The 13,586-nt window shown below is 39.6% G+C and overlaps 1 protein-coding gene across 1 annotated transcript in view; it reads left to right on the forward strand.

Moving 5' to 3' along the window:
* Aatf (apoptosis antagonizing transcription factor) overlaps positions 1-13,586 on the forward strand; it is a 115,901-nt gene that overhangs the window by 48,763 nt on the left and 53,552 nt on the right. The window contains exons 5-8 of the mRNA XM_052756844.1: positions 4,533-4,647; positions 6,322-6,520; positions 7,404-7,568; positions 10,948-11,031. Coding sequence (XP_052612804.1) covers positions 4,533-4,647; positions 6,322-6,520; positions 7,404-7,568; positions 10,948-11,031 — 563 coding nt within the window. The remainder of the gene's footprint in view (positions 1-4,532; positions 4,648-6,321; positions 6,521-7,403; positions 7,569-10,947; positions 11,032-13,586) is intronic.

Below are 13,586 nucleotides of genomic sequence, written 5' to 3' on the forward strand. Positions count from 1 at the left end.
GGGGAGAGGTCAACCAAGGGCAGTAGCAATAGCCGGTATGTTTTATGTTTTGAGTGTCTCCTGAACAATCCTTAGCAACAATTCAAAGGAAGGCTTCTCATGCCTGGTGTTTGTTAGGTGCTCTTTGGGTCTTGGAAGGGAGATTGGGAGTCCAGATGAGAAAATTTAATTCAAACTGTACATGTATATTTATATTTGGATTTACAGATATTAAACATTTGGGGTTTTTTAAAGGTAAATAGTTAATAATATGATTCCTTATGACTTTCTCAGACATCCTTACTATTATTTTGCCCTTTCCTTCCTTCCTTCTGTATTTATCTCCCTTCCCCTCCTTTATTTGAGCCCCTTCTTTGTTCCCATTTCCCTGATTTGTACCCTGGTATTTTTCTTTCTATTGTTTTCCCCCATCCCACCCTGGCAATGGCCCCTTTTTACTTTCCTGACTTTGCAGTTAATCCAGGATGTGTACTCACATCTAAAGATTGGGTGCCTAAGAGTCTGATGAGAGAGAACATGTAGCTGTTGCACGAATCCAAACTGGTCTTACACAGAACACCTGGAGCCAGATATTGGGGTAGATGCTGAAAGATCAGAGAGACAAAGGAACGAGCCTCTAGAGGAAATTCTCACTGCTACCAAATCCTCAGACCGAATGGAAGGCAAGATCCTATCTCCACAATCCTCAGACTACAAGCCTCTGAGGCCTCAGCCAAAAAGGGGGTCTCTAGTTCCTGTCTCCTCACACCTTATATGCCTTTCTCCACCCAGCCATTTCACTTCCTTCCTAGTGCTGGGATTAATGGCCTGTGTGTTTCCTAAATACTGGTAGCAAAGGCATGAGATCTCAAGTGCTGGGATTAAAGGTGTGTGACTCCCAAGTACTGGGGTTAAAGGTGTGTGCCACCACTGCCTGGCTCTGTTTCTCTTCTAGACTGAATCAATCTCATGTAGTCCAGGGTGGCTTTGAACTCATAAGAGATCCAGATGGATCGTTGCCTCCCAACTGCTAGAATTAAAGGTGTGTGCTGCCACTGCCTCGCCTCTATGTTTAATCTAGTGGCTTGTTCTGTCCTCTGATCCTCAGGCAAGCTTTATTTGATACACAATATATCACCACATGCAACACTTGTCTTTCTGGGTCTGGGGTACCTCAATCAATATGATCTTTTCTAGTTCCACCTATTTACCTGCAAAATTCATGATTTCAACTGAATCAATTTTTCAGAAACAAAATGGATTTGTGGTTTCACTTTGGAAAATAGGATTTCTCTCTTACAAATTAACTATTTGGGTTAAGGATGCAGCTTATTGGTGATATACTTGCCTAGCAGCATGTGAAGCCTTAGACTTAATCTTCAGCACAGGAAAAAACAAAACTAAACACACTTCCATGATTGCATGACTGCTCACACATGTGCATTATCCTACAAAAACAGCAAAACCAAATACCTATTTCTAGAAAATAAGTAAAACAGTGACAGAGAGATAGATTTTTCCCTGCCCCTCTCTGTTTTCATGGACTCCTTTCTGAATATTTTCTTAGTAAGGTATTTTTTGCCTTTAAAATTATTAATCCTTATCCTTTTTTCATTCTACTGTTCATTTTGTCTCTATCCATTTCCCAAAAGCTGACTTGCAGAAAAACGGCTCTGTCCATCTGCTTCTTTTTATGAACTAGCCTGCCGTGCTTGCAGGTCAGTCTTGACTTGTGATCCCCCTGCCTCATCCTCCTGGGTGATCTGAGTATATGAGCTGCCATTTCTGGCTCCAATTTATTTTTGTTCTTCATCTTTATGGTGGAAAACTTTCATTTTTGTTTTTTTTTGTTTCTAGAGATTGAGCATAACCAGTTTATAATCTTGGACCTAGGACACAAGACATTTGGGATTTTTTTTTTTAGGAAGTACTCAGGTATTTGTAAATCCTCTTAATTGGCATGAATACACACTGGTATGAAAGTATTATAGAATTTATAAAAGATATGAACAGGAATCTCATTTAAATAAGGAAATTGTATTTATAAAGCTTCATATGTAGATAATTTAAAGGCATAAAGTTGTTTTGGTCATGGAGTTTCTTCTGGGAAGACTTTCAGGTTGCTTGGCCTTTTAGCCTTATGTTAAAATAGAATGACATGGCCGGAACTATTGTTTAACATGTGTTGGTGGTACCCCATTGATGAATTGGCTAGGATCGAGAATTTAAAAAGGCTGCCCTTGCTGTGTGAGGAGAAGGAGACCAGAAAGAAACATAGAATAAGACCCCCCCCCCAAAAAAAATCACTTAGTAAAAGTTTGTGTGTGTTGAAGTTAGTGTAGTGTAAATGCAAAGGTTGTTGGATGAAAAAATAGGAATGCTTGTGCAATTATAGCTTGAAAAAGAAGAAAGAAGTAATTGAACTATGGCCAAAGATGAACAATTATTAGTGATAATATGAATGGGAAATATGAAAATTCATAGCCAATTACATGTATAGAGTTATAGGCATCCAAATGTCAATGATCTGTGAAAGCAGTGTGTGGGGAAAAGTACAGTCAAAGGGGAAATATTAGGTGGAAGAAAGTTCTGTTTTGAGATGGCAGATTTGAATTGCGATAGGGTATTAAGGCAGAGATTGTCTGGCAGTTATCTGAAGATGTGGAAATTTGATTATCAGAGAGAAATCTGAGTGTTCTCAACAAATAAATGTTGATTATTAGTATTTGGTGAACTCTTTAGTAGGGTTATTCTAATACAGAAGGCAAGAGTTCAGGTCTCAGTGGTCTGGAGTTGTTAGTTGTTTGAGACAGGGTTTCTCTGTGTAGCTCTGACTATCCTGGGACTCACTCTGTAGATCAGGCTGACCTCAAACTCAAAGAGATCCACCTGCCTCTGCCTCCCAAATTCTGAGAATAAAGATGTCTGACACCATGCCCAGCAAAGGTCCAGTTTTTAATGTTTTTTGGTTTGTTTGAGACAAGGTCTTTAGCCCAGGCTCACTTCAAATTCCCTTTGTAGAACAGAGGATGACTTTGAACTTCTGATCCTCCTGCTCCACCTCTTGAGTGCTGGGATTACAGATTTGCCGCCATGCCTAGTTTATGATGGTGCTGAGTATCAAACCCAGGGTCTTTATGAATGCTAGGCAGTGAGTCTACCAACTGAGTCACATCCCCAGACTTTTTTTTTTTTTTTAAGTTCTTAGCCATAGATTGTATACCTAATCCTGACCAACTGTATTACAGATGCATCCTGTTAGATGTAAGAACCAAGTGGAGAATATTGTCTATATGAGTAAACACATTTTCCTGGCAGGATCTTTGCTCTGTAGCCCCAAATGGCCTGGTGCCTGAGCCTCCCAAATTCTGTCCATGTATAAATTAATATACATCTTAGTACTGCAAGTTGGAAATTATTAATTTGGGTTTTTTGTTTGTTTGTTTGGTTGGTTGGTTGGTTTGATTTTGGTTTTTGTCTGTGTGTGGTGTGCATTCATGTGTGTATACATGTTCTCATGTGTATGGGTGCACATGTATGCTTGTGCATGTGGAGACTAGAGGCCAACATCAGGTAGGCGTCTTCCTTGGTTGTTCTCTACCTTATTCATGAGAGTCACAATCTCTCATTCAAGACTGGAGCTTGCTCTTTGGCTAGTCTAGTTGGCCAGCTTGTCCTGGGGATGCCATCTCAGCTTTCTAAGAGCTAGGATTCCTAGTGGGCCACAATGCTTGCCTGGCATTTTCATAAGTCTGGAAATCTGAACCCTGGTCCTCATGCTTACAAAGCAAATGCTTTACCCACTGAGCCATGTCCCCAGCCCCCTAACTTGGCTTTTATATATGAACAGAGACTTTCTGTAGGATATGTTTGGAGCTTGAGAGACTGATTTGCAGCTCAGATCAGAGGCAGATGAGATCTGGTGGGGAGAGAGAGAACTAAATTGTATTCTTCAGGAGAAGATGACTTTTGGAAGGAATTGCTTGACAGAGGCATCACCCAAGAGATCTGTGGGTAGCCTCTAGGATATACCCAAGGAACTAAGTATTAAGGGAAAATTGTATTCGTTATGATAACAGGCAAGGAGTTTGTCAAACTTATTGACTTTAAGAAGTGGCCACTGGGCTGGAGAGATGGCTCAGTGGTTAAGAGCACTGGCTGTTCTTTCAGAGGACCTGAGTTCAATTCCCAGCACCCACATGGTAGCTCACAATTGTCTGTAACTCCAGTTCCAGGGGATCTGACACCTTCACACAGTGTAAAATAAAATTAAAAAAAAAAAAAAAAAAGAACTGGACACTGAAGTCTTTCTATCTGCAGACACATTTCTAATAATCTTCCACATGGCTGTCTTGTTCCTTACTACCATGCGAGACAGGCACTGTGATGTTTTCCATGGAGTTGATTTCAAAGAATACTCACTGTCTCCTGATTCTGTCCCTGCATTCTCCCCATTGAGAACTGCTCAGCAGACAGTGAATGACAGCCATCTGCCATTGTAGAGAGTTGTAAATGACTAATTATCCCCTTTCTGTGCTTTATTTCTATCCCAGGTCACAAAGCACTTAAAGCATTGTTAAGGTCATTGGTGGATCTTCAGGAAGAGTTGCTTTTCCAGTACCCGGACACTAGATATCTAGTAAATGGAATGAAACCCAAAACAGAGAGGTACGGAAGAAGCAGAACTGTCGGCTTGCTTATTTTCTTTTGGTCTGGACAGATTCCTATCCTGTATGAAAAAGAAAGCCATGTCCTTCCCGTACAGATACATATGAAATTTGATAATGATTAAAGCAGAGCTACTCTTGTATTTGACTGGTGGTCAGAACAGGATGATGGAGACTAGGCTGCTTGTTCTAACTTTTTGTACCTGCTTATCTTTGTAGTCTTAGGCAAAATACTTGCCTTCTCTTTTGTTCTATAATAATTAGTAGATTAAAATCATATTTTGAATATTAATGCTTAATTAATGCTATGAAATATTTTGTGCTCATACCATGGACTCAGTCACAACCATCTCCTTGAGAACCATCTGTGTGTTGGAACCAGTAGTCCAGTGAGTGCAGTTGGCTAAGTAGTTGGAGGCTGTAGTATGTTTTCATAGTGTTTTTTTTTCCTTTCTGTTTTTATTTTATTTTATAATTTAATTTAATTTTACATATCAGCCACAAATTCCCTTGTGTCCCGTTCCCTCCCCCCTTTCCCCCAGTCCACCCCCCATTCCCATCTCCTCCATGGCAAAGACTCCCCTGAAGATTGAGTTCAACTTGGTAGATTCAGTCCAGGCAGGTCCAGTCCCCTCCTCCCAGGCTGAGCCAAGTTGTCCCGGTATAAGCCCCAGGTTCCAAACAGCCAGCGCATGCACTGAGGACAGTCATAGTGGTTTTCATCACCTGTGCAATTGTTCCTCTGTATCCAAGGGGAAATGGCTCACACCTTTCATGGATACCCACATCTGCAGATGTTGAGTTCTGTGTGCATCCTTCTATGAACTTTCTGTCATCCTTGAATTGCTTTTAATACCAATTACACAACATAATACTAGCTAGATAGTTGCTTGACAAGAGTGAAACCCTGCACATGCTTGGAGAACTCTGAACTTCCTCTGCTGTTTTTATCTACATTTCAGGTTTAGTGCTAATTTTTTTTTCACATTCAGCTGCTTTTCATTTGGTTCAATTAATATTATTCACCTCTTCTTAGCAGTTGATTATGGAAATATGTTTCTCTTATTGATTTTGGAATTTAAGGTCATAGAAATATGAGCATGTGTTCATTTTTAAAATTTTAAAGTTTCTCCTGTAGCAGTATATGCCTGCTTCATATAAATTTCAAGTAATGTTTTTACAACCTCATTTCTTTTTATGGTGTACTTATCATTAAAAAAAAATTTAAACCCAGGTGCTTTTTGATACTTATTTGAAAATTTCCGTGAGTCTTTGATTGTCCTTATGAACTATAAAAAAATTTTTAATCTTTATTTTTATTTTATGTGTATAGATGTTTTACCTGCATGTATATCTGTGCACCATGTATAAGCAATGCCTGTGGAGGCTAGAAGAAGGTGTCAGATCCTCTGAGACTGGAATTACAGACAGTTGTGAGCCATTATGTGGGTGCTGGGAATCAAACTCAGGTTCTCTGGAAGGGCAACCAATGCTCTTAATCACTGAGCCATCTCTCTAGCACCGTGAATATTCTTTTTAAACATACAAAAAAGCTATCCTCATCTTTCTGATGTAATATAGTTATGATGGGTAGGGTCTAAATACTTGATGTGAACCTAATCTGTTAACTTAAGTAATGTTTACATTGGACTTAATGTTCTTCTTGGTTTTCTAGTGAAGAGATTTCTAGTGAAGATGATGAGCTTGTAAAAGAGAAGAAGAAGCAAAGAAAGGCCCCACCAAAGAGGAAGCTAGAGATGGAGAACTATCCCAGCTTCATGGCAAAGCGCTTTGCTGACTTTACAGTCTATAGGAACCGTACACTGCAGAAGTGGCATGATAAAACCAAGCTTGCTTCTGGAAAACTGGGCAAGGTATGTGTGTGTGTGTGTGTGTGTCCGTCTATCTTAGAGTTTCTATTGCTATGAACAGACACCATGACCACAGCAATTCTTACAAAGGAAACATTTAATTGGGGCTGGCTTATAGTTTCAGAGGCTTAGTTCTTTATCATCATGGTGAAAAGCATGGCGGCATGCAGGCAGAAATGGTGCTGGAGAAGAACTGAGAGTTCAACATCTTGATCCACAGGCAGCAGAAGCAACTGTGCCCACAGTGGGCATAGCTTGAGCATATGAGACTTCAAAGCCCACCCCCACAGTGACACACTTCCTCCATCAAGGCCACAGACACTCCAACAAGGCCATACCTCCTAATAGTGCCACTCCCTATGAGCCAAGCATTCAAACACAAGAATCTATGGAGTCTATACCTATTCAAAGCACTCTAGTGTGTGTCTGTATGTCTTTGTGTGTGTCTGTGTCGTGTCTGTGTGTAAGATACATGTGGTAACTGAAGAATTTGTAAGAAATAGGAAGTCTGATGTATTTATGTGGTGTAATAGTAAGCAATTATTTCTCAGATTCATTGAACTACTTCTACTCCTGAAGTTTGAACTGTTTGATTTTAACTTTATTAGAATGTTTTATTCTGGAAAGGAAGCCTGGTTCAGGTGCTGAAAGTATGAAATACTTTAAATAAGCAGATTTGAATACATTATTAAAGGAGCAGAAGAAAGTGATGACTGCTTAAGACTAAGATTTTTCTGAGAATAGTCATAGCTACTGACATACTCAGCTCTTAACAGAAAACTCTCCTGAAAAGACAGCTTTCTTTCTCCTCTGACAGAAAGAGAAGCCAGTGGAGCTGCCTTTAGCACTGACCTGCATTACCTGACACTGGTTAATGTTATTGCAGGGTTTTGGTGCCTTTGAACGCTCGATATTGACTCAGATTGATCACATTCTGATGGACAAAGAAAGATTGCTTCGAAGAACACAGACCAAGCGCTCTGTCTACCGAGTTCTTGGCAAGCCTGAGCCAGCCCCGGAGCCTGTAACAGAGAGTTTGCCAGGAGAACCGGTAAGAACTCTGGGACAGTGAGCTTATGGGAAGAGTGTCTGTGGGGCTAGTTACATGTGGAATCAACTCCTGTGAGAAGTTAGTGAGAAAGGAGACAGCACTGCTCTGCTGGATTATTAGCATGAGGCTTTGTAAATCCCCTGACTTTGCATTTGATGTAGGAGTTTGGCAGGAGAAATGTTTAAAATCCAGTTTCTAAAATTTAAAGGATTTGGTTGGTTGTGGTTGTGATCTGGTATCGAACCTGGTCTACAGAGCGAGATTCAGGATAGGCACCAAAACTACACAGAGAAACACTGTCTCGGGAAAAAAAAAAACCAAAACAAAACAAAAAAATTCTCTGTTTAAAAAGGAAACATTCTGTTTTTTTGAGGGGGATATTTTTTAAATTTATTTATATATTTTTTTAGGTATGAGTGCTGTGTCTGCATGTAAGTCAGAGAGGGCTTCAGATCCTGTTATGGTTGTGAGCCACTGTGTAGTTTCTGGGAATTGAACTCAGAACCTCTGGAAGAACAGCCAGTGCTCTTAACTGCTGAGCTATCTCTCCAGCCCCCTTGAGGGGGCTATTTTTGAGATAGAATCTCTCTACATTGTTCTGACTGTCCAGGAACTCACTATGTAGACCAGGCTGGCCTTCAACTCAAAGGAAATCTGCCTGCTTCTGTCTCCTTAATGCTGGGATTAAAGACACGCAGCCCCACCCTTTTTTGTTTGTTTGTTTTTGTTTTACAAGTATGAGTGTTTTACCTCCATGAGTGTCTGTGTACACACTGAACATCCAGTGCCTGTGGAGGCCAGAAGAGGATATTGGAGTTCTTCTGGAACTAGAGTTAACCAATGGCTGTTAGCCATCATCTAGGTGTTAGGAACTGGACCTGGGTCCTCTGTAAGAACAGCAAGTGCTCCAAACTGCTGAGCCATTTCTTAAGTCCACCACATTTTAATTTTGTAGTTTATATTTTTATGTTTATGTTTATAGATCTCTTTAAAAAAAATATTAGGGGGCTGGAGAGATGATGACTCAGCTGTTAAAAGAACTGGTTGCTCTTCCAGAGGACCCAGGTTCAATTCCTAGCACCCACATGGCGGCTCATAACTACCTGTAACTTCAGTTTCAGGGGATCTAACAACTTCACACAGACATACATGCAGGTAAAACATGAACACACATGAAATAAAAATTAAAATAAAAAAAACAACAACACTAGAATTGCATTACTTTCCCCCTTCCAACCCTTCGCATACCCCCCCTTCTCAAATTGATAACCTCTTTTTCTTTGGTTATTATTTTTACATACACACACACACACACACAAATATCTAAATACAACTTGCTGAGTCTTTTTTTTTTTTTTAAGGTTTATTTATTATGTATACAGTGTTCTGTGTGCATGTACACCTGCAGACCAGAAGAGGGCACCAGATCTCATTACAGATGGTTGTGAGCCACCATGTGGTTGCTGGGAATTGAACTCAGGACCTCTGGAAGAACAAGCAGTGCTCTTAACCTCTGAGCCATCTCTCCAGCCCAGAGTCTTTTTTATTGTTTGTGTATTTATGGTTTCAGGGCTGTCCACTTCATTCATATTGGATAACCAATAAAGGAGCTCATCCCTGGAGAGGCTAATTCTCCCTCTCCTTGCAGTCATTGTCTATGGGTAAGACTGAAATTTTTCCCCTTCAATGTTACACATTTTTATTTTTTAATTACAAAAAAATATACTCAATACTTTTTAATTTCATAAGAATTTAAAATGAAATGTAAAATTTTTCCTACTCTGAAAATTTTAACCATGATACTGTTTCTATAAGCTTTATGCATATGACATATATGTAACATATATAAATGTGCTTTTTAAAAAATTTTTAGTAATATGTGTGTGTGCATGTGGGTATGTGCAAGTGAATGCAGGTCAGAGGCACTGGATCCTCTGGAACTGGAGTTATAGGTGATTGTGAGCCACTTGATGTGGGTGCTGGGAATTGAACTCTAGTCCTCTGGAAGAGCAATACATGCACTTAACCACCAAGCCATCTCTCTAGCCCCTCTTTTAAATCATTAAAAAAGTTTTTTTTTTTTCATTGTTTCATTACACACACACACCCCTACATGGTATGTATGTACTTTAAGCATATTCTTTCCCGTTACCCCCTTCCCCTTCCCACTAAATTCTTCCTTCCTAGTCTCCTCCTACTTTCATTTTCTGTTTGTGTGTGGCTGACTGCTTTTAACTAGGAGTGCCTACATGAGAATGGGTAGAGGATTATTTACTTGAGCAAGGGCAACTTAGCGAATATGGCTCTCCTCCCCTCAACAGCCATTTACTGCCTAGAACACCTCTGGGGTCCTTTTGTAGAATTAAGTCAAATGGTTATGTGTATGTTTAAACAAATAATCTAAAATGTCACTATATTTAAAAATACTATAATTTTAAAATATACTGTATTCTAGATACTTTATTGTAGCATGAAAGTCTACCTTATATTTTTCTGTCTGTAAAGAATTCCATTGTATGCTGTGCTGGGAGGTGGTGGCTCACACATTTAGTCTGGTCTACAGAAGAATTCCAGGACAGCAGGGGTACACAGAGAAACCCTGTCTTGGGGGGGGGGGGGAATTCCATTGTATGACTATAAGCTATAACTTAGTCAAACTTGATGTTTCTGTTGTCTCCAGTTTTAGAACAACTATAGGAAACATTTCTAAATATTTCTGTCTGTCTGTGTGAATGTATGGATGAATTTTTAAAAGTGAAAATGTTTTAACGAAAATACATTAAATCCTGATAGATGTTGCCAAATTACCTCCCAAAAGGCTCCTATTAGTTCCAATCCCTCTAGCTGTTTTCCAAGTCCTGGGTATTGCCAGTCTGAAAGGTGAAAAATAGTATTTTCTTATTTGAATTTGTGTGGATTTCATTAGAATGAACTTAAACATTTTCATGATTACTTACACTTCTTTATTCTGTCAACTGCCTGTTAATCTTTTCTCCTCCCTTCCCACCCTTTTTTTGAGATCTGGTCTTGCTATAGTGCTCAGGTTATTCTTGAACTTTTTTTTTTAATTAAAAAAAAAAACATTTATTTATTTAAGAGTTTTTAGCTGGGCTTGGTGGCCCATACCTTTAATTACAGCACTCTCTGCATTCAAGGCCAACCTGGTCTACAGAAGGTGTCCAGGACATCCAGGGCTACACTGAGAAACTCTGTCTTAAAAAACTAAAAATAAATAAATAGATAGGAAGAGTTCTTATATCTTATAAAAAACTTATATCTTAAGGAAAATGTGCTTTGACCTTTAGACATAGTACTTTGAGTAGCTAGGTTGATTTGACAGACTTCCTGGGATTCACTCTCTTACTCCCTGTTCACATAGGAGATCCTTCCTCAAGTCCCTGCCAATGCTCACCTGAAGGACTTGGATGAAGAAATATTTGATGATGATGACTTTTACCACCAGGTATGAATTTTACACATTCTTTTGTTAAAACAAGCCAGCTTTTGTACTTTAAATCCACTGATAGCATTCTCCGAATATAAGGTGACTTATTTTGGAGTCAGCAAGGAGTTAGAACTCCTATATTCAGGATTGACTTAAACAATGTCATTCTGGATTGTTGGTTTTCTTTGGTTTTGCATTTTCCTTTTGAGGTGAAAAAAGCTGCAGTTCTTTTGTGAACACTGCTCTGGTCTAAGTTATCTGTAAACAGTTTAAGCTTCTTTGAGTCAATTATTTATTCTTTGGCTTCTGCTGGGTACTTTGTTTATTTTTGTTTTCAATTTTTGAGACAGGGTCTCACTGTGAACCAGCCCAAGACAGCCTCAAACTGGCAGCCCTGCTTCAGTCTCCTGAGTGCTGGGATCACACATGTGTACTACCACACTGGCTGTTCAGTCTAACCTTCTTCTCCCACTCTAGGTACCAGCCATCAAACCTGGGCCTTGAACATGCTAGGCACACTCAGGTTTGCACGTGCTAGGCAAGAACTGAGATTCCAGAGTTCTTGAGTTGCATTTCTGGTTCTATAACCTAATTCAGTCTTTTTAATGTGATTTGTTTAAAAAAAATTATTTATCTTTATTTTCCTTTTTGTATGTCTGTTTACCATGAATGTGTTTTGTGCTCGAGGAGGCCAGAAAAGAGAGTATCGGATCCCTTGAAACTGGAGTTATGAGCCTCCATGTGGGTGTTGGGAATTTATCCCAGGTCCTTTGCAAGAGCAGTGAATGCTGTTAACCACTGAGCCACCTCTCCAGCCCCTTTATTGTAATTTTTGTATATATTTAAATCAGCTTCATGTATATTAAAATGTAAGCTACTGTAGATTTTTCCATTTGTCTATCTAATATTTTAAAACAGATAATCAGTAAAAATTGACATTATAGTTCAGTTCTCAAGTTTTTATTTTATTCTTGTTGTAACTGTTTATTTGTTTTGACTTTTGAGACAACATCTCACTGTGTTTGTAAGTGGAGGCTTTTCTGTCCTGCTCTGTCCTGTGGCCGCTTGTAAACAATCATTCAGAGGCTTAATATTACTTATAAACGCTTGGCCTATTGCTCAAGCATATTAGTAACTAGCTCTTACAATTTAAATTAACCCATTTCTATTCACCTATGTATTGCCACGTGGCCGTGGTACTACCCTTCTACTGGCATCTTGTTCCTTGGGCAGCTGGATGGTGTCTGCCCCTGACTCCGCCCTTCTTTTCCCTGTATCTCAGCTTGGATTTTCCGCCTGGCTCTATCTTGCCTTGCCATAGGCCAAAGCAACTTTATTAACCAGTGGGAGCAACACATATTCACAGCATACAGAAAGACATCCCACAGCATGTTATCTTTGAACTTGCAGTTCATCTGCTTCTGACTCCCATGGGCCGAGTGAGATACAGGGGTGTGCCACCTATTCTCAGCCTAGTGCTTGTATCTTCAGGAGAGTTTCCCGAATTTTCCTGACATTATTTGCTTTCATGCTACTCTTTTTTAATAATCCTGGTGCTTGTTAAATGAACTAAATGTTTGAGATACTCTAAAGGACTACAGTAACTTTCTATATTCCTAAATCTCTTGATAAGTTATATTATTAATGAATTGTGCTTTCTTGCCCAGTGGAAGGTTGAGGATGTTCCTCACCAGTGATGTCTGGCTTTTGTTGAGATGTTGCTTATCAAGATAAGACTTTACTCTATTGAATTTTTAGTTAGTTTTTGCCAGAGAATTTGCAACAGCATGTTGAAGGTTTAGTCATGATAGATTTACTTTGCATATGAAAATGAAGTAAGAAACCTCTTAAGAAAATTATAGGTAAAACAAGAAGAGGTGATTTGTATTGGGAATGCCTCTTACTTGGCATGTAAAAAGAGACTTATTTAATCTTTTATTTATTTAAAATGTTATTTGTGTATTTGTGCACACTCACAGTGTTCATGCAGTGCCCGTGTCCGGAAAGAGGGTGTTGGATCCCATGGAACTAGAGTTACAGGTGATTGTGAGCTGCCTGATGTTGGTGTTAGGAAATGTGGCAATATTTGTAATCTAAGAAATAAAGCTTGCCTGAAGGTCGGATGACAGAGCCAGCCACAGAGTTAAACATAGAGGTCAGGCAATGGTGGCACACACCTTTAATCCTAGCCCTCGGGAGGCAGAATCTCTGTGAGTTCAAGACTACACTGGACTACATGAGATTGATCCAGTCTAGGAGAAAAGCAGAGCCAGGCAGTGGTGGCACACACCTTTAACCCCAGTGCTCGGGAAGCACACACGCCATTAATCCCAGCACTAGGAAGGTTGAAGTAGAAAGTGAAATGGCTGGGCGGAGAAAGGCATAAAAGGTGTGCGCAGACAGGAACTAGAGCCCTTTTGGCTGAGGACTTGCAGGCATCAGTCTGAGGATTCATGGAGTTAGTGAGGTGAGAAGTGACTGTGGCTTGTTACTTTGTCTCTCTGATCTTTCAGTATTTACCCCAAATATCTGGCTCCAGGTTTTTATTAAGACCATTTAGGATTCCTGCAACA

The sequence above is a fragment of the Peromyscus californicus genome, unplaced genomic scaffold, assembly GCF_007827085.1.
Source record: "Peromyscus californicus insignis strain IS unplaced genomic scaffold, ASM782708v3 Scaffold_3__1_contigs__length_106647218, whole genome shotgun sequence".
NCBI classification, from domain to species: Eukaryota; Metazoa; Chordata; class Mammalia; order Rodentia; family Cricetidae; genus Peromyscus; species Peromyscus californicus.